Source organism: Thamnophis elegans, chromosome 1 (genome assembly GCF_009769535.1).
Source record: "Thamnophis elegans isolate rThaEle1 chromosome 1, rThaEle1.pri, whole genome shotgun sequence".
Classification (NCBI taxonomy): Eukaryota; Metazoa; Chordata; class Lepidosauria; order Squamata; family Colubridae; genus Thamnophis; species Thamnophis elegans.
Genome location: NC_045541.1, coordinates 46,345,220 through 46,369,593, shown reverse-complemented (window position 1 = coordinate 46,369,593; position 24,374 = coordinate 46,345,220). Strand labels below are relative to the sequence as shown.

Below are 24,374 nucleotides of genomic sequence, written 5' to 3'. Positions count from 1 at the left end.
AACAATTCATTTTGAAACTGAATGCATATATAGTGAACTTTTTTAATTTATTGGACACAAATAAGACGAGATTTACAGAGTAAGATTGCATTACTGAACTACTGCATACGATTTTTTAAAATGCAAACTACAGAAGAAGCAGATGTCAGCTTTAAAAAATGGTTTCCTTTAACCAGGTTTTACAATTCCTCCTTTTATCTGTACAAGATTACTTAAAAAGGCAAGATAGGCGAATTCCGAGATAAATCTCGGATTAGTCAGCTATCTACAACTGATGCGTATCAGCTAGTGCGCTATTATCTCACTGGTATGAAATGGATTTTGTAGCGCAGTTCCCTCAGTCTCTAATCCTCCAGCAAGTAGTTAGGATTAACAACAAGATAGGGGTCTTCGTCAAAGCTCTGTACTTCCACGGAATCTTTTAATCCTGAATGTGTGAGTTCAATTAGAATGTGATCCTGAAAGAGAGAATTTTTGGTCAGATCATGTTTATAAAAGACCTGAAGTGCAATCAAACTAAGTGCAAACAGTTTTAACCCAGACCGATTTCCAAGTAGCAATTAATATTTTGCTATCTTAGCCTTGCTTGCTATATTATGATGAATACATCCAAACTTACAACGTTGCAATTTTAAAAGTCAGGAGAAAGGTGTAATTTGCATAAATGCTAACAAAGCTTAATGTTGCATTTTTATATATTTGTCCCGAAACTAAAAACTTTCCATTTTCTAAGTATGCACAGAATTATGTTTATCTAGGAGTAAATGCCAGCCTTTACATCAAGGGGTGTCAAACTTGATTTCATTGAGGGCCACATCAGGGTTCTGTTTGACCTTGCGGAGCCAGGGTAGGAGTGACCAACTTGACATAGCAATAGCAGTTCGACTTATATACCGCTTCATAGGGCTTTCAGCCCTCTCTAAGCGGTTTACAGAGTCAGCATATCGCCCCCACAGTCTGGATCCTCATTTCACCCACCTCGGAAGGATGGAAGGCTGAGTCAACCTTGAGCAGGTGAGATTAGAACCGCTGAACTGCAGATAACAGTCAGCTGAAGTGGCCTGCACCCTAACCACTGCGCCATCTCGGCTCTTACATCACTGGTGTCAGGGGCGCTATAGTGGCCGAGTGCTCTGTCAGTGAAAACGGGCTCCCAATCCCGGTTTTCACTGGAAGAGGCACTGTGAGGTGGTCCTTCGCTGTTTCCAGGATGGGGCTTGAGTTTGACACCCGTTTTACCCCATAACTCACAAATTTGACCTTTAACTCAGTGGCACACATCAGTATAAAATGCTTTATGTGGTCCTTTACATATTTAAATACAAACTCACTTAACTCACAATTGCCTTGCTAAGCAACATAAATTTTGGTTCCAATTGTGACTGTAAGTCAAGGATTATCTGTAATAACTAATCAATTTTATTTATATGAATAAAATGTATTATTATAGGTAGTCCTTAACTTACAGTCACAATTGGGACCAAGATTTCTGTTATTAAGCAAGGCAATTCAATGAGCCATGCCACTTTTATATATATAGCAGTAGACTTATAGAGCCAAGGTGGCGCAGTGGTTAAATGCAGCACTGCAGGCTACTGCTAGATCAGCAGGTCAGCGGTTCAAATCTCACCGGCTCAGGGTTGACTCAGCCTTCCATCCTTCCGAGGTGGGTAAAATGAGGACCCAGATTGTTGGGGGCAATATGCTGACTCTCTGTAAACCGCTTAGAGAGGCCTGAAAGGCCTATGAAGCGGTATATAAGTCTACTGCTATTGCTATATATAAAACTATATATGCTGGTCTTGTTGTATTCAGGTCTTTTCCTATGTAAGATAGAGATTGTCTTGGCAATGTTTCGGCAAGGTCTCACTCGCCATCTTCAGGCTGGTGTTTTCGCTTAAAGGGTGGTCGGAGCTGCCGTCTTTCTATAAATCTTGGTGGGGGTGTGTGGAATGCTGGCTTTGTTTCAGTAAGTGGATTGATTGGTTGTGTGGTTGTTGGTTGTATCATGATTGGTAGATTGGTACTGTCTGTATGCCCATTGTTGTTTGTGTGGTAACGGCCTGGGTGGTGGGTGGGGCTCGTTTGTTGACTAGGGCTGGTTTCCAGATGTCTGGTAGGCGGAACCTCCCCCCCCCCAAGATTCATAGAAAGACAGCAGCTCCAACCATGCTTTAAGTCGAAAACACCAGCCTGAAGATGGCGAGTGAGACCTCACCGAAACGTTGCCAAGACAATCTCAATCTTATACAGGAAAAGACCCGAATACAAGACCAGCATACCTACACACACACACACACACACACGTGTAAGATTGATATATAACTATATAACTATATATATATATAGTTTGCAGATTAGTCGGCTGTTTCGCAATCCTGTGTGGCTGAGGTACTGGCTGTGTGCCTATTGTTCTTTGCTCATACAAGCACGAAGCTGAAGGCACCAGCCTGAAGATGGCGAGTGGGACCAACGTCGCCAAGATACTCTCAATCTTATACGGGAAAAGACCCAAATACGCCAAGACCTGCATACACACACACACACACACACACACGGCCAGGCCTTGGATTCTATGCGTACGTACATAGTGTGTAAGACGATGAATCACTCTTTCGATTACTTTCTTTTTATTTATGAGTTCTTCTTCAGAATCTATTTCAGATTCAATTTCTTTTAAATACCAGTTGATGAGTTCACTCTTTTTTAAGGCAGCATCATTTTCTGCAATGAGGAGAAAATATTTTTTATGAATGTTTTGTTAATAATACATTTGACAGTTATGTAATTTTAGCATACTTTATATTCACATCTCAATTATCTTTATATCCTTGTAAAGTCTGATAAAAACAGAGTGCCTCCATGGCTAAGCATGTTTATGGCTGACATGAAAACTGCAGCATTTCGTACAAGGTCCCTGCCTGCACAGGAACTGAACAGATGCGTATCACGAAAGGAAAACACTCATAAAACAGTGCATTGGAAATAAAGCTTTTGCATAACCATGTGGAACTTTTAAGTCATCTGCATTCTAAATGCTATTCATGTAGAATTCAATTCCTTTTCCTCTACCTTAGTAGCAATAGGATTATTTGAAATATTGCAGGCACCCAGAGGTAGGATGTAGAGGTAAATTCTCTTAAATAATGAGACTAGGATGTATGCAATTGCTCAAACGTAACAACTTGGCAACTATTCTTATATCTATAGTGCCATGGAATTTTCCCTATAAAGACAGCAATTTTAAGGTAATTGAAACTCCCAGCTTTGAACACTGCTTTTGATCTAGATCTATCTAGTGAATTGTCTTGTTCTAACTACCTAGAACTATCCAATTTCATTGTCCCATATCAATAACCATACATACCTGAAAAAAGATTGTAATATTTGTTTTGTTTTATCAGGATTTATAGTTAAAAACCTTCATTCCTATCAGAGATGAAGGAAATTTGCATATGTTTTAACATCATTTGTCCAATGAAGGGCAGATCTCAAAAGTGGGGGAACCTTGCCCCCCCCACCCCCCGAGGGTAATCTGTCCTTACCTTCTTCAGATCTTCTTAGATGCATTACAATGAGGTTAGAGATTCTTTGATATTCAGGAAAACTAAGTCTCAGAGAAGCCTTTGGTGCCACATCTTTATTTGAATCATCTACAGGGTCACTGGTACCATTTACTAAGCCATTAGTAAGTACGTTGTCTTCCTCTCCTTAAAAGCATAAACAATTTTCATGCATTAGGCTGGAATTGATAAACCACGGTGAAACTTTATCAAGAAATGAATTGGATTAATGTGTTTCCTGCTCCATTCATTCAATATAAACACTCACAAGCATAATGATTATCTATTTATCAAGTAATTTTCTCCAAAGCTTCTCTTATCATTCCTTGTAACAGGAAGGGATAATGCCTATGTTGTCTGTTGGTGTGGGAAACTTTATTTTGAGAGGTTGAGGATTTCAAACTTGTTGGGTTCAACCCTCCCCACAACACCTTTTTAAAGCTTTCAAATGGCTGCAAAAGAATGTAAACCTGGTCCTGGGAATGGAAACGGGATGAACGAACTGTAAAAGGAGCAGTTATTTAAAAAACAGTCATAAAAAACAACTTATTTCTGGGAAAGATGAAAGGGATGAGAAAGAATCTCAAACTAACCCAGGTTTCATTTTGTTTAAGACATGAACGAAACCCTGATAGCTTTTCAAGATTCTGTTATTATAGCCTATCACTGTGGTGGCAAATCTATGGCACCTGTGTCAGAGGTGGCACACAGAACCCTCTGTGGGCATGCGAGCCGTCACCCCAGCTCAGCTCTGTTGTGCATGCACACACACCTCCTGCTGACCAGCTAGTCTTCGGGTCTCTGGGGGCGCTTTGGGTACTCAATCTGGAAAAGGTTAGCCATCACTGCTAAGTCTACTGCTATTGCTATCACTTCCTATCACAATGAAGGCATTCCTGAAACCCTTCCTTATTCTTTTCCTTGATCTTGTCTACCTCAGAGGGCCCTGGCAAGGCAATGTGAGTTATATCTTTCTATATATATGTATGTGTATGTGTGTGTGTGTGTATATATATATACACATACATACATATATATATATGTGTGTGTGTGCTGATAAATAAATAAAGGGAGACTAGTATAGATCTATTTCAAGCTATTTAGCTCTCATCAGATAGCTTGAAATAGATCTATACTAGTCTCCCTTTATTTATTTATCAGCACAAACACAACACAAATGTAACAAAGGCAACAGTAAAAATATTGGGTTTCTGTCTGGATTGTCTCTTATGACAAGCCGATGGACAGAGAATGGAAGTAGTGACCTTCCTCCCATATTTGGGCATACCAGGGGTTGTGACTTTAAATATATATATATATATATATATGGTCGAAATCCTAAATAGCTAAAAAAATAAAGACCTCCCCCTTCCCCAATGATTACAAATAAGTCATGTGATTATTTATTTTGTGTGCTTCAGTCTCCTCAATATTGTGTTGTATTTTTGTCTATTCAATATATGTATTTTTTGCCCCTCAGGCACAAAAAGGGGGATCTTTACTAGAGCTGTTTGAAAACATTCAGTGGGCGCATTATTTCCCTTCATGTAACGGAATCTTTCCAACAGAAATATTCACTCGCTCCTTTCTGCAACTCTGCAGGCTTGGAGACATTGTCTTAACTCCAAACTAGAAATTATGCTAGCTACTATACCTTCGTTTTTGTTTTTGGAACAATTTTCTCATGCTAACTCAGAAATTAGCCCAACATTCAAGGAGTTTTACTCCCAAGTAAACGAGTAAAAAGCTCATCCAAAGCTCTGCAATAAATCTCTCTTGGCATTTCACAATAGGCATTGTGAAATAATGAAGATGTATAGAAAAAAGTTGAACCAAGTGCACATTCAACTAAAAGCCTTTTGAAAATAAAAGCCTTCCTAAATTATCACTTAAAATTAGTTAAGATGGTACCAAGCATGTCTATTGTCCAGGCATTGTTAAACTTAACAGTAGTAATAATTAAGTAAAATTGACTTAAAAAGGCCCAACATCATTCAAACTGGATTGGAAACAAGCAGACCCTGAGAAGTAATACTCAGATGGCTCTGCTACTTTGCCTTTTTGTCTTTGGTGGGTATCTCCTCACTTGAAACTGATGAACACCCTCGGCTAAGACTTATTTGGAAATCACTCACTGGCAACTCCATCCTGGTCCTCAGGCTCTTCAACTGATTGTTCTTCATCTTGGTCTAAATTGATATCTGGAGTTTCAACTCGGATGATAGATTTGTTCAATAATCTGAAAGCTTCCTTCACATGTTTTGGATGAACCTTGTAAGAACATTTAGGGATATTCAGAAGAAAGAATTTTGCTTCGTGTATATAGTATAATATCACACAACACCCCTGCAGAGGTTTCACAACATAAAGCATGGAAGACCACAACTGCTATTACAGATGGGAGTCTGTGGCTCACCAGGCGCTGATGAACAACTTCCAGCAGTCTCCCCTATTAGCTGGCTGGCCAAGGCTGCTGGCAACTGGAGTCAAGCAACAGAACAAACACAGATCTCTCTTCTCTGAGGCTTATTCCCTCTTTTTGGTAAGGAACAGAAGGAATAAATTACACTAGATTTACTGTCCAAGGCAGAGCTTTTTGTATACATGAAGGAATGCACATAAAACTACTCAATATGGTAATTTTAAGGAAGTTGGTACAGCACTGCACAAGCTTGAGTTATGAAACTTAAATTATATATATATATATGTGTGTGTGTGTGTGTGTGTGTATATGTGTGTATATACACACACACACACACACACAAACATATATATAGTATTTGTGTACAAAAAGGCAACAGTAAAAATATTGGGTTTCTGTCGTGATTGTCTCTTGTGACGAGCCGAAGGACAGAGAATGGAAGTAGTGATCTTCCTCCCATATTTGGGCATACCGGGGGTTGTAAATCTAAATATATATGTGTCACAACCCCTGGTATGCCCCAATTATGGGAGAAAGCTAACTGCTTCCATTCTCTGTCCATCGGCTCGTCACAAGAGACCATCATGACAGAAGCCCAATATTTTTACTGTTGCCTTTTGTTACATTTGTGTTGTATTTGTGCTGATAAATAAATAAAGGGAGACTAGTATAGATCTATTTCAAGCTATTTAGCTCTCATCAGCTAGCCATACCCTTACTGGGATTCGAACCAGCACAGGTTCGAGTATCAGTAAGGGTATGGCTAGCTGATGAGAGCTAAATAGCTTGAAATAGATCTATACTAGTCTCCCTTTATTTATTTATCAGCACAAATACATACATACATACACACATACACACATATATTTTAAAGGCTTCCTTGTAGGTGGTTGTTAAGTGAATCATTTGGTCATTAGGCAAACCCTACTTCCTCCATTGTTGGAAGCTGGCTGGGAAAATCACAAATGGTGATCACATGACCCTGGGACACTGCAAACATTGTAAATACATGCTGGTTGGCAAATGCGCAATGGTGGTGTGACCATGGAGACATCATGTGTGTGAGGACCAATTGTAAATCACTTTTTTCAATGCTGTTGTAACTTTGAATAGTTGCTAAAAGTGGTTGTAAGCCCAGAGCAACATGTAATTCAATTATTGAATTAACTCATTTTGTGAGCTTGCACAATAATCCAACTCAGTTGCATACGCTAATGCACATAAAGCAATTTCAAGATAAAGCTAACCATGGCTAGCATATTGAACAAATGCAGCTGTTTGATTTGCAGCTAACCTAATTAAGGGTATGCATGAAAACAAACTTGCAGATTGTTGTTAAGTTGTACTTTCTGAAGTTGTACTTATGCTGCCTCTTAAACTAGTCTTACCAAAATTAGAAATGGATAAGAAAGCACCAGGCCACTTAAAACTGAAAACTTTATACATTTTTCCACTTGAATCCTACAATACCTAGATAGTTTGTATGATTAATTGGTGAACATTTGGAGTATAAACAAGAGGCAGCATACACCCTATTTTTTGGAGTATAAGACACATCTTTTTCTTCCTCTCAAAAGAGGCTGAAAATCTGGATGAGTCTTATACACTGAATACAGCATTTTTTGCCTCCCGAAACCACGTCCCCTTCACCAAAATGGCCATGCATAGCTTTTAGAAGGCTTTAGAGAGCTCCTGAAGGGCTGGGGACGGCAGAAATCTTGCCCCGCAGCCCCCAGCAACACTCTATAAGCTTCTTAAAGGCTAGCTACGCTCTTTTGTTGACCAAAACCGGGCCCATTTTCGTGAAAAATGGACAGTTTTCTGCTCGTTTTTGGCCACCCCATTCCCCAGGAGCACTCTACAAGCCCCCTAAGGGCTACTCATGCCTTTTTTTTTAAATTAAAAATGGGCCAGTTTTTGCGAAAAACGGGCCGTTTTTGGGAGGTTTGCAGAGTGCAAAAACTTAAAAAAAATTTTTTTTCTCTTCCAAACCTTGCTGTGTCTTATACTCCGGTTTGTCTTGTACTCCGAAAAAATACTGTAGTTTGGGATCCAAAGAAAACAGGGAAGGGACAGTTGACAGTCCTACTGATAGGAAGCCACGATGGAAATGCAGGTCTGTAGGTCATATTCCAAAGTTGAAAAATGAATCCAAAGAATGAATAGGCAAATCACCTCCAAAAACATGTGCAAATGCATCCAGGTACTCATTGCAGTTTAACTCAAGAGTATCTTACTAACCATAGAATTTCCCAGCAAATGCCTTATTGGTAAGTATGGTATATGCCAGCTCTGCAGAGCGGTGGAGTCGGCAGCAAGGAGCAGATGATTTCGTGTGTGCATGCTGCTTTCAGAAATGAAGCTTTTTGTGCATGCACACTCGTCCACCACTTCTGCGGCTTGGTTCCTAACAGGCTGTGTCCCAGCACTGGGCCACAGATCGGGGATTGGGGACTCTGGTATGTGACATAAACAGAAATCAACCATTTGACCTAAACAAAACAAGGAATGATCTCCAATCCTCTTTAAACTTCATTCAGTGTAGCTACCTCATCACTGCAATGCATCCGTGCCATGGCTTCTGACAGTCGTATCATGCTTTCCAGTTGTCGCACAGTGATTCTCCATGAAGATTTTGTGACACCAGAACCATCCCTTTGGCGTAAGCGCTTATAGTGTTCGACAATAAAATCTTCTGACTCTTTAGAAATCTATTGGAAGTGGGGAAAATGGTGAAAGTAATAGTCCGTTCTGCTATGGTGGAATTCAGTAAAATTTCCATCTAACGTATTGCAGAATTACATCATGGATCAAACAATAGAAGCCCTAACCTTTAGAGAAATCCAGGGAGTCATTTCAGCAAATTGGAAGTAAGTGCTAAAGATATTAAATATATACTATTTTTGAATAATAAGAAAGTATAAAGATTCTCCTTACCTTTGGTTTAAATTGCCTGGCAAAGAGAAGGTATCTTCGGATTTCATCAAGCGTATATATACGATCAATCGATTCATCTATCCTAGAATGAAGATCCACAATGCGCCTTGCAATAGCATAATCTGTTACCTAGGGAAATATTAGGCACCATTACTAAAGGCATAAGGAGCAACATAACAAAACACCTTGGTATGTCTAGATCTCTATTACAAATATATTACTGTTATCTTACTCTGCTAAATAATTTAAAAAAAAGTTTTATATTTTATTTACAAACATGTAAAATACACACACACAAAACTTAGACGTACACCACATTTACACAATACAATACGAACAGGAGCTTCCTGTTCTTTCTAATAGCAATTGCCAATCGATATCACTCACCTTATATTGTTTCCCCTTTTATGATATTGCATTTGTATTTCACCATTCTTAACCCTCTTATCTTACTCCTCTGTCTGCTATATTGGCTGATTACATTTAGTAAGTTTAAGCCACTTGGATACATATATGTGTTAATTCTCCTTAACTACTATTTTTGTGCTTTGTTGTCTTCCTTCATTGATCCTTGTTTCTCTCCTCCATCTACCTATACCATTTATCCCATATCTGGTAGAATTCTGTTTCTTCTTTTCCCTGGATTTCTTTTGTTAATTTATCCATTTCAGCACAGTCCATAACCTTTCTTATTATTTCATCTTTGCTTGGAATTAATTTGTTTTTCCATTTCTGGGCAAAGGCAATCCTTGCCGCCGTAATTATATGTAATATTAAATACTGAATTTCTTTTTTATATTTCACAGCCATTATTCCCAATAAAAAAACTTCAGGTTTTCATTCTATTTTAACACCTGTTACTACCTCTAGCCACCTGTTATTACTCTGCTAAATAATTTTAACAGAAACTCCAAAAAGCAATAGCAATAGCAGTAGACTTATATACCGCTTCATAGGCCTTTCAGGCCTCTCTAAGCGGTTTACAGAGAGTCAGCATATTGCCCCCAACAATCTGGGTCCTCATTTTACCCACCTCGGGAAGGATGGAAGGCTGAGTCAACCCTGAGCCGGTGAGATTTGAACCGCTGACCTGCTGATCTAGCAGTAGCCTGCAGTGCTGCATTTAACCACTGCGCCACCTTGGCTCCTGTTCTTTCTAATAGATGTCATCATCTATGACCCTGATGACGAACCTATGGCACACATGCCAGAGGTAGCATGCAGAGCCCACTCTGTGGGCATTTGTGTGGCAGCCAGCTGCTCTTCTGGGTTCTGTTGCATGCATGTGCACTGGCCAGCTGTTCTCTTTCGGGTTCCAGCACATGCGCACTCCAGTTTTGGCACTCAGTGCTGAAATGGTTAACCATCACTGATCTAAGCCATGATGAACATCTTTATTCAGACAATGAGTTACTTCATTTGGATTTTGTGACATTCTGTTTTAAAATTATTATGTGATTATATTAGGTTTATACTCTGTCTTTATTTTACATCACTCAGAGTAGTACACATAATGCATAACCTTAATAGCCCAACAATGATTGCACGAGATGGGCTGAGTGGAGAGAGAGAGAGAATGAAAAGCCAGCTTTCTAACTGCTAAACCAAAGTGGCTCTCAAAATAAATATCACTATCACAACCAAGCTATGCATCTTTAATAACTTTTACATAATGCTAACTCCACTACCATTCACAAACATTTTTATTTCTCCCATTCTGCAGAATATTCACTGGCATTAGCATCCCTCAAGAGTCCTTGAGTGGCTTTTAAAGAGAGAAAAGATAGATGAATATATTAAAGAGGGGGTTTCAGTCATCATTTTTTGTCCATTAACCTAGGTAAAAGGTTAAAAACATCCTCAAATCAAACTTGGCTTCTGATGGATTCAAGCCATTTCATATGTCCCATGATTAGGACATAACCAAGTATCACTCTGACAAGGTTATTCTTACTACAGATATTAAATATACTACTTATAACTACTTATAAAAATTGCACACCCTTAAGAGCTACCAATATGCTCAGAATGTTAGCATAGTGTAGGAAAACATATTAAAATATAATGCAGTTAATAAGTACAAAATCCCCTTTAAAATCCCCCTTACCCAGGTTTAAAAATAATGAAAGAACAGATTAAAAAGACACAGAATTGTATTTTATAAATTGCATATAATTTAATCTACCATGAATTACATATACTTGTAAATTCTACATTACCTCATTGCACTCATCCACAAGAATAAAGAAAAGATCAAATCTAGACATGATAGGGGCTGATAAGTTTATATTCTGTTTCAAAGACTTGGCTCTATCATAACGTCCACCAACTGGATTTGCTGCTGCCAAAATTGATGTTCTAGCATTTAAAGTGGCCTGTTAAAAAAGAAAGAAAATAATAAAAATATAACACCCCCCCCCCAAAAAAAAATCTTCCTGGAAAAATAGCTAAAAGCTGATCAAACTGGGAACAAATAATAGGCAGGAAGAACAATTATATTCTTTCCCTCACTTATCTTAAAAGACAGATTATTATTGGGTCAAGCAAACGTTTTTTAAAATGAATTTTGTTGATAGCTGGTAGAAGCGTCTAATTAAGCCTCCAATCTTGTCCCAGTTAACAAACTTACATAGCTAGCTTCATCCATACTATGCATATCTGCCTGAAACAAAGACTGCAATTTAAATAAAACAATATGTTTTAATTCAGAGCAATTAAGGTAGGTTTGTTGCCTTAGAGCAGAATAAAATGTCCCTTTCAAGCAGTTTGGAGCACCAAACTCCTCATTTTGCATTGATGTATGTTACACAAACTTGTATGCTTAAAACAAAAAGAACAGCTCTGTATCTACCCAAGGATGACTCTTGTCCCAAAATTATTCCTCCATAACATAAATTTTAATATGCGGAAAATACTGGATGAGGTCTGGGTACTTGAGAGACTACCTATGTCCATTAAAACCCACTAGGCCAATTTGATTTGGCAGGTTTGATGTGCTTCAGATTCCTTATATTAAACAAGGCTATCTAAGTAGTGGGACTCCATAAACATGATTTCTCTGCTCCTTCAATCAGGAATGATGTTCCCTGAAAACTGGATGGCACCCATCCTACTGATGTTTTGAAAGGGCTGGAAGATCTGGCTTTTCTCTCTTAATTATTTTGTTTGTCATCTTTGCTATTGTTTATTCTTTTTCCTGCTTCTTATTGCATTTTTAAAAAGAGATTTTACTTGGAACTGGAGCAACATATTAATGTAGCCCAACTCCAAGTGACTTTGGATGGCTTACGTAAAGACTGATTCTGTTATAGTACATAACCTCTCTAAATAAACAATTTAGTCACAGAATAACATTCTGAAAAGAAATTACCAGAATGGATCCAACTACAGAAACCTGCCAAGTACTCCATACTAATCCTAAAGACTAATAATAACAATAGGTAATTCTGGCAGTGAATTGTTTACCTTAACTCCAGCCTTGGTAATGGATATAGTTTGCTGCTCCATTGCTTCATGGATGGCAACTTGGTCTCTCATATCCATTTTGTCAAATTCATCAATGCAACACACTCCCTGGGGAAGAACGGAACAGGAGGCTTGTCAATTCCCACTTCCATTACAGGGACAAATAAAATAAACGATAATTCTTATTTGAAGCGGAAAGAATCATAATTTGGATAACATACATTATCTGCCAACATGAGTGCCCCAGCTTCAATAACGAACTCATAGGACTCTTCGTCTTTCACCACAGCAGCAGTTAAGCCAGCTGCACTAGAGGCCTTTCCACTGGTGTAGACAGCTCGGGGGCTGAATTCTTCCACATGCCTGTTGGATCACAATTGGTGAGTTAATGAGCAGCAACTTTACCAAAAATAGCAACAGCAGCAGCATTTAGATTTCTATATTGCCCCATAGGGCTACATAGCTATCTTGATTCTCCTTTTACCGACCTTGGAAGGATGGAAGGCTGAGTTAACCTTGAGGCAGTCAGGATCCAACTCCAGACTGTGGGTTACGGCACTTTAACTATTGCGCCACCAATGCTAGGGTGACATAACAGCAAAGACTAGAGTTTGAATAAATGCTCATCAACAGCAAAGAATAACAATCTGTGATACTGCTGAACTGTGATACTGAACCTGCTGCTTTGGATTCAGATCAGAAGTAGCACTTTGAAGCTTGCATGATTTAAAATACAATACTCATGTGCAACTTGTACAGCCAACCATGTCTGTTGTTTTTTTTTAATAATTCAAGGCATCCACAGGTAGTCCTCGACTTACAACAACAATTAGGACCAGACTTTCCATTACTAAGTGATGTGGTTGTAAAGCATGACCGCATCGCATTCACTGAATTTCCCAGCCTTTAGGTGAGGCAACTTCCTGATAAAATTTTATTTTAGAGTTTAAACATCTCTTCAAAACTTTGCACAACTGTACTAATTCTAAGTCAAGCAGATTTTTCCTACAAAAGACCATAATATTTGTGTCAAACAGATACATAAACACTTGCAAGGAGATTTCATATTATCTTTTCATTTGTGTGTAAAAGAATGTTGCAACAATTGTACTCCATTGAATACTTGCTTAAAAAGTTAGCAAACACAAATATTTTCAACTTTAACTAAAAATTATTTCACATATATGCAGATCTGTAAACCATGCTGTACAGCTAACCCTGCCATAGTGTTAGAAAAAACTTACTTTAAAAACTGGCTTTTGGCAGTACTCGGATCACCAACTACGCAAACATTGATGTCACCACGTAATGAAGTGCCCTCTGCTGTTGTTTTAGGAACTCCACCAAATAGCATGAGCAAAATCCCCCGCTTTACTTCATCATTACCTAGAGCACAACAAGTGAATGTTAGGTGTATTAAAGATTTTAGAAATGCATGCATTTAAAAAAGATTCTTTGGGTAAATGTATATACATTAAAAGGCAACTTATTTTCCAGCTATTGTGATGTTGGCCTCAACAATGCTCAAAACTCAGTAAAGTTGCTTGTAATGGAGCAGCATCAATCAGGTCAAAGAACCACAGGAATCTCCACATTCATTATTTCATTCCATCTTTTAAAGATGTACAGAACATGACCAAGAAGCATTACATTGGAACATTATCTCATAAGGCTTCCTTATATTTGAACTTTTTTTTCAGCAAGGGATAAGTAAGAAATATTTTTAGCAGTTTCACCAATTTTTTAGGACCTATGTGAATAATAGTTTTTGATGCTTTCCCCCTTTCCTTTAATGTTATTCACATTAGTGTAGTCATATATATGTAAACATGTTTACATTTATTTTTCTGTTATTTCATTTGTTTTAATAAACTATACTTTAGATATTATTTTATATCTTTCTATGGCACTGAATATAACTATTTGCAAAGAGAAGTCCTTTCTGGGGAAGAGGTTAACAAGGAACAAAACCTTTCAGAGATAGACTGGAGGAGACAAAATTATTTTCACTAATGAACACTTTGTTATGAACCATCTCTCACTATGTTTTGGAGGGCCCCAATCTCCAGAAGGAGCTTTCCAAAGGACTGCGGGTGGTGGTAATAAAATTTGTCTCCTCCATGTCTAAATCAGAGAATAATCATAGTTCAAAAACAGTCTATATTGGACTGCTGACACAAGATAGTTTAACAGGCCAACGTTGCATTCAGCTAAAATAAGCAATTTAAAATAATCTGTGAAACAAAGTCCAAGTTTATCATTTTGTTATTAAAGTGCAGAGGTTACTTGATAAGCAAAGAAATAATGAGGTATACTAATTAAAAGATTAGGGCAAACGTCTGAGTCCTTTCTCCCTTCAATGGATCACTTGCTACTTCAAGGCAAGTATAGGCATTTGCACGTTTCTGAAGCCTACATTACTTTCTGGATCCCAAATACACGGTACCAGAAAAAAAGGCTGCTAACAATTAATTGTTCTGATCTCTTCAGAAGAGATATTTATGGAGAGAGTTCCAGATTAGATGCAGTTTATGTAATTCATTTGAAAGCTTTCCAAATAATTTTAAGATAATAATTAAGTCTTACCATGTATGGTGGGAAAGAGGCTTGTACAAAGGTTGTGGTACAGGTTTTTATCTTGGCTCATTTCAAATACTTTTTCCCATTCCATCACAGACATCTGATTTTTAATGTTTTCTGCAGTTTGTTCCTCGTCTCGAAGTTCTTTGCCTCCAAACTAAGATTAAGATAAAATAACACAAATTCAAAATACTGCAGAAAGTAATTCAATAAAATTTAAATCCGGAGACAGAGAAGAAGTAGTCATCAAATCAAGTGGGGAAAAAACTAGGCATTGTGTTATTCCTCCATGAATATTTTTTTAAAGTGAGATGACAGTGAAGAATGTGTGATCTCACAGCACAGGTGGCAGAACAATCTGCAAATTAAAACAACTTCTATATGCAGAAAACTAATGTATCGGGGGAAGAAATCTTTTGGGGGAAAAGTTCTATTATTATTGATTTTGCAGCCAGTACCTATAGAAGAAGCTGCAGCAGCAGTGCAACAATTCTATCCCCTCATTCTTATGTTGGACAACCTGGTGAAGACACACCAGGAGCTTACTTTAAATTGGGCAAATTTGGAAGCAAGGCATTTAAAAATATATACTGCACGAAAAAAGGTTTTGCTAATTATTTAACACATACTATTATCAAAACAAAACAAAAATCTTTAGGTAAAAACTTCCAACATTCAGTAAGGAGAAGTAGAACCATAATAAAATTCCACAATTGGTTTCTTTAAAATGATCCTTGTTACTATTTTTCCCTTAGCCAGACTCACCCTGGGGTTTGTTGGAGCGACGTAACAGGCTAGAAAGACCAATTTATAGGACAGCTCTCTGACTCCAAGTGCCCGAAGACCTCGGACGCCTTCAGATTCATAGCCTTCTTTTCCAGTCACACGAGAACCAGTTTCTGCTCGTACACCTATAAAATTAGGACTTTGAAAGTTCTGCTTGTAGAATGCATATATTGGGGAAAACAAACCCAGCTACCCACTAATATCCCTCTAAAGAATTGAAGAGGACATTGGGGGCAGGCTACCATCAGAGTCCCAATTTATGCTTCATATTAAGTCGTGGATAGCTTTAACCATAGGTCTCTGAACTAGCCACAGGGACCAGGATTCATACATAGCGCTAAGCTAAACACCATGAAACTTTAATATATATCTAACCCTCGCAAGAGAATAGTTCTAGGATTCTAGAACAGTAGAATAATAGCAAAGCAGCCTTCTGATGTGACTGTTTTTAAAATCAAGCAGTGCAGGTGCTTGATGGTTGTTCAAACTTCCATCAGATCTCTGCAGGAGGTAGATACAACCTGGGTCCAAATGTTGACCATTCCCCCCATGGTCACATGATATCTCAGTTGCTCAGCAACTGGCCTTAATTTACAACCGTTTGCAGCATCTCCGTCATGTGACCATGTTTCTGCTTTTGCTGAAAATCACTCCATTTACTTATGTTTTCAGCATAACTGGCCCATAGCGAACTATGTTGGCTTAACAACTGTAAAATAAAAATAAATATAAGTCACGTGATTTATGACTGTCAATTTTAATCATAAGTCGAGAACTAAGTGCAATCTATGTGATCCCTAAGCTTGCAATTTAAAGCCGCTTATTTCAAGAAGATTACAGGTAGCCTTCAACTTACAACAGTTTATTTGGCGACCGGTTGACATTACAACGGCACTGAGAAGTGACTTATGATAGTTTTTCACACTTACAACATCCCCATGATCACATGATCAAAATCCAGATGCTTGGCAATGACTCATATTTACGATGGTTGCAGTGTCCCTGGGGTCATGAGATTTTGCGACCTTCTGACAAAGTCAATGGGGAAGCCAGATTCACTTAACAACCGGGTTACTAACTTATCACCTGCAGTGATTCACTTAGCAACTGTGGCAAAAGATTGTAAAATGGTGCAAAACACATTTAACCAATGATTCACTTAGCAACAGAAATTTTGGGCTCAATTGTGGTCATGAGTCGAGGAGTATCTATCCCATATATTAAGAATTTATAAATATCTTCAATACTGAAGATTCTAGATAGGATTCACCAACCTGGGGTGGACAGTTGTGATACATCTGGCACGACAATGAGAGACCCTGTGAAGTCACACTTGTCACCAGCCTGCGCAGACTCTACAGCCTCAGCACGCAAGATGACTTCGACGCTACGAGGAATGCTCCCCCGAGGCAATTCAGCCTGGGTTTCTTGAATGCGAACCTGGGAAGACAGGACAGAGACCTTCAAATGCCCTACCTTAGCATGATTAAAAATTAACCCTAAATATTTCTAGCACATGGAGTTGGAAAAGCAGCAAACAGATGCTTGTGTTTTATACCAAATTGTAGCTAAGGAAGTTCTAAAAGAAAGCAAAAGGAAAATCATTTAACAGATTCCCTTTAACTTCTGAACTAGGAGAACAACAAATCTTAGGAGACATAACGCCAGAAAAACAAGCTTGTTTTTATTTTTGGTTATGGCAAAAAAGCAGAAATAAGATATTGGGGAGTGGGGGTGAGTTATTAAAACAATGGATTTCCAAAGAAAATAGAAATTTCACAAATAAGCATTAAAACAGATACATGAATTAAGTTGGCGTTAATGCACTTGTTTTGGTAACCACAACCTCATAATTTGTGAAAATGTGCATACAGTACGATAGCTACCTGTGTCGACATCTCTACCTTTCTAATAAGTAAATAAAATCCACTAAATTCCACTAGAGATCCAGTATTAATTCAGAGTTAGTATAACCAGTGAGCTGTTGAGACAGGCTTGTGAAGATTATTCTGCTCCTCCTTTAAATCAGGAGTCTTATGCTTCCCTGCACTAGCAATGAGAAAATCAGAGGGGAAATAAGATATAGCAAAAGAAAAGGCAGGAAGAGGCACTAACATCTTGTTCACATAGGGCCCAAAGTTCATATTTTGAAGTACAGGTTAGTACTCGGTTAATAAATGGTCAAAGTTATAATGGAAGGCAAAAATGGGACTTATCACCCAAGTGAGAAGTTCTGACATTGGCTCCCCACTGCAGTCATGTTACTGCATCTTGGGCATTTGGCAACCAATTCGCATTTATGGATATTTGAGTAACAGAATAACAAGAGTTGTAAGGGACCTTGGAAGTCTTCTAGTCCAACCCCCTGCTCAAACAGGAGAACCCATGCCATTTCAGACAAATGGTTGTCCAATCTTTTCTTTAAAACCTTCAGTTTTTAAGCACCCACAACTTTTGAATGCAAGCCATTCCATTGTTAATTGGAAATTCCCGTTAGGAAATTTCACCTTAATTCCAGGATGTTGTTCTCGAGAGTTTCCATCCATTGTTCCTTATCTTGCCTTCTGGTGCTTTGGAAAATAGGCTGACTCTTTCTTCGTGGCAGCCCCTTAAAAGACTGAAACTGTTATCGTCACCCCTACACCTTCTTTTCACTAGACTCGACATACCCAATTCCTGCAACCGTTCCACATATTTTATTCTCGAGACCCTAAATCATCTTAGTTGCTCTTCTCTGCCCTCTGGAACGAGCTCCCCGTGGAGATCTGGACCCTTACTACCCTCCCGGCCTTCCGTAAAGCTACTAAGTCCTGGCTGTTCCGGCAGGCTGGGCGCTGTTAAAGCACCCAGCCCCGTCTTAATTGTGACTGTTGTGAATTTTAAAATTGTTTGTATTGTCTTACTTATTCCCTCCCCTGTTTATTGTGAGCTGCCCGGAGTCCTTCGGGAGTGGGCGGCATACAAAACCAATAAACTCAACTCAACTCTGCTCTAGAGGCACAGCAACTTTTTTATAATGGGGTGACCAGAACCGGATGCAGTATTCCAAGTGTGCTCTGACTAGGGCTTTATAAAGCAGTTCTAATAATACTTCAGATGATCTTGGTTCTATTCCCGTTTATGCAACGTAGGATTGTATTGGTTTTTAGGGAGGCTGAAGCACACTGCTGGCTCATATTTAAGTGGTTGTCCATTAGAACGCCAAGATCCCTGTCAGTTTCTCCTATTAAGCCACATTTCACCTAATCTGTACCTGCACTATTTGGTTTCACTTGCCTTACTTACTTTTCTTTACGCAGAATTTCATTTTGTTAAATAGAACCCAGTGTTCATGTTTGTCAAGATTCATCTGGATCTTGAGCTGATCATCTAGGGCAGTGTTTCTCAACCTTGGCGACTTTAAGTCCTGTGGAGTTCAACTCCCAGAAACCCCAGCCAGCTGTGCTGGTTTCTGGGAGTTGAAGTCCACAGGACTTAAAAGTTGCCAAGGTTGAGAAACACTGATCTAGGGTATGATGGCGAACCTTTCTGGCACGGAGTGCCAAAAAAGGAGCGTGTGCATGTGCTCATTGGGGACGCTCCATGAAAGACAAGCTTCCAAGTGGCATGTATGCGCCGGGAAATGAACTTCTGGTTTCCAGCGCACTGGACCAGCCAGCTTGTCTTCTGGATATTGGTGTGCATGTGCATGCGACGATCAGCTGGCCAGAGTGCATGCTCACAGACCAGTTCTTCAGGTTTCCAGCACTGCAGCACATGTAAAAACACTTCATTGTTGCTCACGCATGCACGCAGGAAACCCAGAGGAAGAATGGGCGATGCTGCGCATGCCAGCCAACATGGTTCCACGTGCCACTTTGGGCATGCATGCCATAGGTTCGCCATCATGGATTTAGGGTGTTGGAAGAAGTATGGAGCCTTTGGAGTATCTTGCTCTTCAGAGCTGCATCTTCCACTGTCCACCAGGGGAAAGCCAGATTCTCTAATGCCAGCACAGTAATCCCTACACTTCTGTCAATACCATTTGCAATGTTTTTACTGGAAACTGGTATTTATTTCTAGTTTCTAAGAAAAGCCATCTCACAGCAAATAATGGATTCACTTAAGTGTGATGTTCACTTTACAATAGCTGAATCTGTTCAATCATCATCGTCTTTTAATGACCCCATAATCCTTTGCAGGGTGGAGTCTGGGCAACTGAATGGAGTTGAGTGTTTACTGGCCAGATGCCCTTCCTGTTGCCAATGCAGAGTTACAGCTGACTCTGTTTAATGATTTTGCAAAAAAAAGGTCTCAGAATAGGTCACGCAGCAGTGGTGGGTTGCACATCCCGTTCCAACCGTACCGGCAGTGTCCTCATGGACGCAGGCAGCATGCACGTGTTCAAGCGCCTCCGCAACGTTCCAACTGTTCCACGGAGCGTCGCGCAGGTGCTGTATGTGCCATGAGCCTGGGCGGAAGTCTTTAAACTCCGGTAAGGAGCTCGGGCGGGCCCTCTGGAGCACCATACCGGAACGGTATCCGGTGCTCCGGGCTGGCTCCAGTATGCCCGTACCAAGGTGTACCACCTGCAACCCACCACTGTCATGTAGTGGCCCACTTTATTGCCATCATGACTTATGACTAAAATTGTGGACTCTATTAACGTTGTAAGTGGAGGACATCCTGCAGCCTGTTTGAGAAATCGATCTGAGCATAGCACACTGTTGTTTAAAATTCCAATACCTTTTGGAAGTCAACAAACCGGGATCTGTTTGTATCCAGAAGAAATCGCTTCCTATTGGCACAGACTGGGTTTCTACAGATGTTGGGCTGTGTGTACTTGAACTGCTGCTCCACGTCTTTTATCACCGTCTGGCAATCCAGACAGAGAAAGGTTCCACTGACAAGCTCTGGGTGAACCGGGTGGGTGCGAACTACTTGTCCACTAATACGTATGAGGGATCCGATGCGGGCTGATGTCATTTCTCGAATTCTTTTCAGGAAACAAAAGTCAAGTTTAAAAGCTTTTCATCTTTAACATGCAATTCAGAAAAATCAGATTGCAATTACCCAGTGGATTGTGGCCTATTGTTTTCTATGGAATGGTAGCCTTGGCAAGTAAATTGCTTTCTGTAACTAAGAAAAGAAAGTTCCTGCTGTGCTATCGGTAAAGACAATGCATACGGCTATGTTGACGTCTGTGATTTTAGGGTTAGCAGAATGTCACCAACCCCTTATAGCATTATAGTCCAGGAACATCAGTTGCAGAATTTCCACTATGCTCCACTTAGCTTTTAAAATGGCTTGGATAAGATATCTTTATTAAATCCTTTACAAATTCCAGATGAAAAATTGCATCAGTACAAGACTGCATTCACAAGCTGTATGAACTTTTATATACCCGATAGAAAACAAATATTGCAGAAGAATTTTATTCATTTGTTTATGGGGGTGCTCAGCTCATAATCATACATAGGCAAGGAATAAAAAAATAATAATCCAGATCAAACTAGGCCAATTCACCATTCAGGCTAATAGTCACAACTAACACTATCTCCAGAGGCTTAATGAAACAACTAAGTCAGTGATGGCTAACCTTTTCGGCACAGAATGCGAAAGTACCTCACCGTGCAATCCTCCTGCGTTCGCCCCACACATACTCAGCAGAGACCCAAAAACCAGCTGGCCAACGGGAAGTGCATGCGTGGCGGAACAAAGCTGGGGCAATAGCTTGCGTGCAATAGGTTCACCATCACAGAACTAAATCATTACAAGCTGTCTAAAAGTCAAATAGAGAGATATTCCAATATCTGAGTGAGAGATATCTCAGAAGAGTGGAGTAATGATTGAATAGGAATGCTTTCATGTTCCCTACATGTGATCGCCTGTAAATGAAGGGACATGTAGCAAACTCATATTTTTGTGTCTTCGCTGGTGGACATGTCACACAGGCTAACAAAATGCTCCTTCTTCTTAGAGGCAAATTGCATAGATTTGCCAGCATCCTTTGCTTAACTGTGCAGGACAATGCCAGAATAGATTATGCTGAATTGTGGATAATCACACAAAGAAATGCCTTTAATATCAAATTACTATTTCCGTGTTACATAACACTGTAAAAGTGAGAATTTAATCATTAAGATTCTTACTTGTGCCTTGTAGGTAAATCTTGGAAAGCCACATAAAAATCTTTGTTAGGAGGAACAGTTCCGTGATCTTTGGCGAATGTTTTTACAGCCCGACACAAGAAAGGGTACACTCTAAAATAAAAGACAGATTTATAAGTGAAAGAATTATGTAAGCTTTTGCATCACCCTGACTCTTTGTGTATCTTATAAATTTCCCTATTGGCTTAGAAGTTTAATGAAACAGACAATGTTTAATGAAACAGACAATGTTTAATGCAAGTTAAGTTTGCAAGTATAAATGCTGAATTATTTCCCACAAGTCATGGGATTTTGTAAACACTGTGTTTCTGTTTCTATTTTTATTCAAAAGGCTGAGCCAAACTATCTTAAGATGCAAATGATAAATTTTCTTTAATTTTTTTTTAAAGTAAGCTTTAAAATTAGGTCCAATGACTGTCAGAAGTTGCAAAAGGTGATCATGTGACCCCGGGACACTGCAGCCATCAGAAATAAGAACCAGTTGTCAACCACCTGAATTTTGATCATGCAAGTCATATGAAAAATAGTAATGTCACTTTTTTCAATGCTGTTGTAACTTTGAATGGTCACTAAACAAATGATTGTAAGTCGAGGACTACCTATCTTAAGTAATTCCCTGATATTCTTGAAAATGTTCCCATTAACCCCAAGAATATTCAGACTAGTGATCTTGAAACTACCACTTCTATAATGATTATATGAACATTTTGGATATTCTTACCTATAGAACTCTTCTTGGATTGTGGTAGCAAGTTGTTGATTGAATTGCTCCAGATCCTCAAAACTTACAGTTAAGGTGTTTCTCTCTGGACGAATCAGCTCTTCTGCATCTTGCAAGTATTTAACTTCTCCATCAGTATTCTGGAATCTTTTAGGAAATAATTTTGTAGAATTATTTCCTACACAGCAAGTTTAATTATGCATTACTATTATGTAGTGAATATGAAAGGATTATACTGAGATCCCACCTCCCATTACTTAAATATTTCTATGAATGGAAATTATTCTCTATGCAACCTTTCAAATTACAAAATGTGACACAATTATCTCTGAAAATTAACACTGATGTTTTCTCTACAAAAATAATAAAACATTAACAAATCAGTTCTGGACTGTGTAAAATAAAAAAGGAAACATATGTTTAGGCTAAGTTGTGCCCCTCCCCCCCAATCTGATGAATTAAATTCAGGAGTTCAAGGAAAAGTAGCTCATTTTGATGCAACACTGTAAAATATCTTTATGTTTAAGCAACATTACACGTTTTAGTATATCTATAATACCAACAGGTTTTATTCTTTAATAGATACACACACGCCTTGGTGCAGTGTACTTTTCATTCCTACTTAGAAAAGAAATGAATAAACAATTGAATTTATGTGGGAATAAGCTAGGATAGCATTGCTTTAAAAAAAAAGATCATATAGCACATAAATGTTCAGTTGCTTAAGCAGATTGAGTTATTTCTGCTATTCATTTGTTGAAACCATATACTCCACTATTGCTTTTACATTGCTGTTTTTAGAATGTCATCCTGCTTTATCCTCAAGACAAATGCAACAGGGCACCCAGATAACTTCTATAGTTATTTGATACATGAGATAATAAACAAGAAACTCAACATCCAGAAGGCAGAGTTCCAGTATCTCCTGGAACAGGCTCTAAGCACACTCATATATCTATATTAAAGAATTCTGAGAAATACAGTCAAATCCATTCAGAGCTACAACCTTAGCAAATATGGAATACAAAGTTTTCCCCTCCATCACAAAAGATTGCACGTGAATGAAACCACAAGTCATCTCGATGAGCCAGTTTGGTCTGGACTAGAAAGCAAAGCAACTGTTGAGTTCCAGGCCTGCCTTAACCATGAAAGCCAGCCGGGTGACTTCGAGCCAATCATCCTGTCAGCTCATCCCACCTCACAGGGCTGTTGTTGTGGGGAGAACAGGAGGGGCTGGGTGCGTTGGATGTTTGCCACGTTGAATTATTTGTAAAATGAAGGCGGTATATAAATAAAGAAAATAATAAAAAGAAATGGCATTTCTTCAGAGCTACCTATATTGGAAAGTTGCAGATTTTATCAGTAATTATTTGCATTCTGCATTATCGCATTCTGCAATAGCTCCCGCGGAATTTGAACGGCTTTACTCCAGGTGTATTTTTTACCCCAGTGCATGCAGGGGAAATGGAGGCAAAACACACGTCCCCCCAAAAAAAGATTCCGTTGTGTACAATGGAGCCCACCGTCCACCACCCGGTCTGGAAGCAGGGCTGTCACTCACTGTTCGAGAAAGTCTTGAAACAACTTCTGGCATTTCTCGGCCACCTCATCGCGGAGCTGTTTCTGAGCAGCGGCCAACCCAGCTTCCCCGCCGGCTACCAGATCCATCCCGGTTCCTCTCCCCTCCGACTGCCACCAGAGCAATGATGAGAATTCGCGCCACTGCTGAACCCCGCGTGGCCCAGCCTAGC

The 24,374-nt window shown here is 39.1% G+C and overlaps 1 protein-coding gene across 1 annotated transcript; it reads right to left on the bottom strand.

The window, feature by feature from the left end:
• Positions 1–28: 28 nt before the first annotated feature.
• MCM6 (minichromosome maintenance complex component 6) lies at positions 29–24,374 on the bottom strand. The gene is made up of 17 exons (XM_032232714.1): positions 24,185–24,374; positions 22,624–22,770; positions 21,885–21,995; positions 20,479–20,728; positions 17,028–17,193; positions 15,733–15,878; positions 14,974–15,124; positions 13,632–13,773; positions 12,609–12,750; positions 12,388–12,495; positions 11,142–11,297; positions 8,923–9,051; positions 8,535–8,696; positions 5,699–5,834; positions 3,546–3,710; positions 2,588–2,724; positions 29–458 (listed from the first exon to the last, which is right to left on the bottom strand). Exons 1-17 carry the CDS (start codon positions 24,289–24,291, stop codon positions 345–347), a joined length of 2,469 nt encoding a protein of 822 aa, XP_032088605.1. The 5' UTR covers positions 24,292–24,374; the 3' UTR covers positions 29–344.

What these genes read in the sequence shown, in the direction of transcription:
- MCM6 (XM_032232714.1), bottom strand. Translation starts at nt 24,291, where the DNA reads ATGGATCTGGTAGCCGGCGGGGAAGCTGGGTTGGCCGCTGCTCAGAAA. An exon ending in GCCAAAAGCCAGTTTTTAAA is followed by an intron (nt 12,751 to 13,631) that starts GTAAGTTTTTTC and finishes GTGATCCAACAG; the next exon opens with GCATGTGGAAGAATTCAGCC. An exon ending in CACTCATGTTGGCAGATAAT is followed by an intron (nt 12,496 to 12,608) that starts GTATGTTATCCA and finishes GTTCTTCCCCAG; the next exon opens with GGAGTGTGTTGCATTGATGA.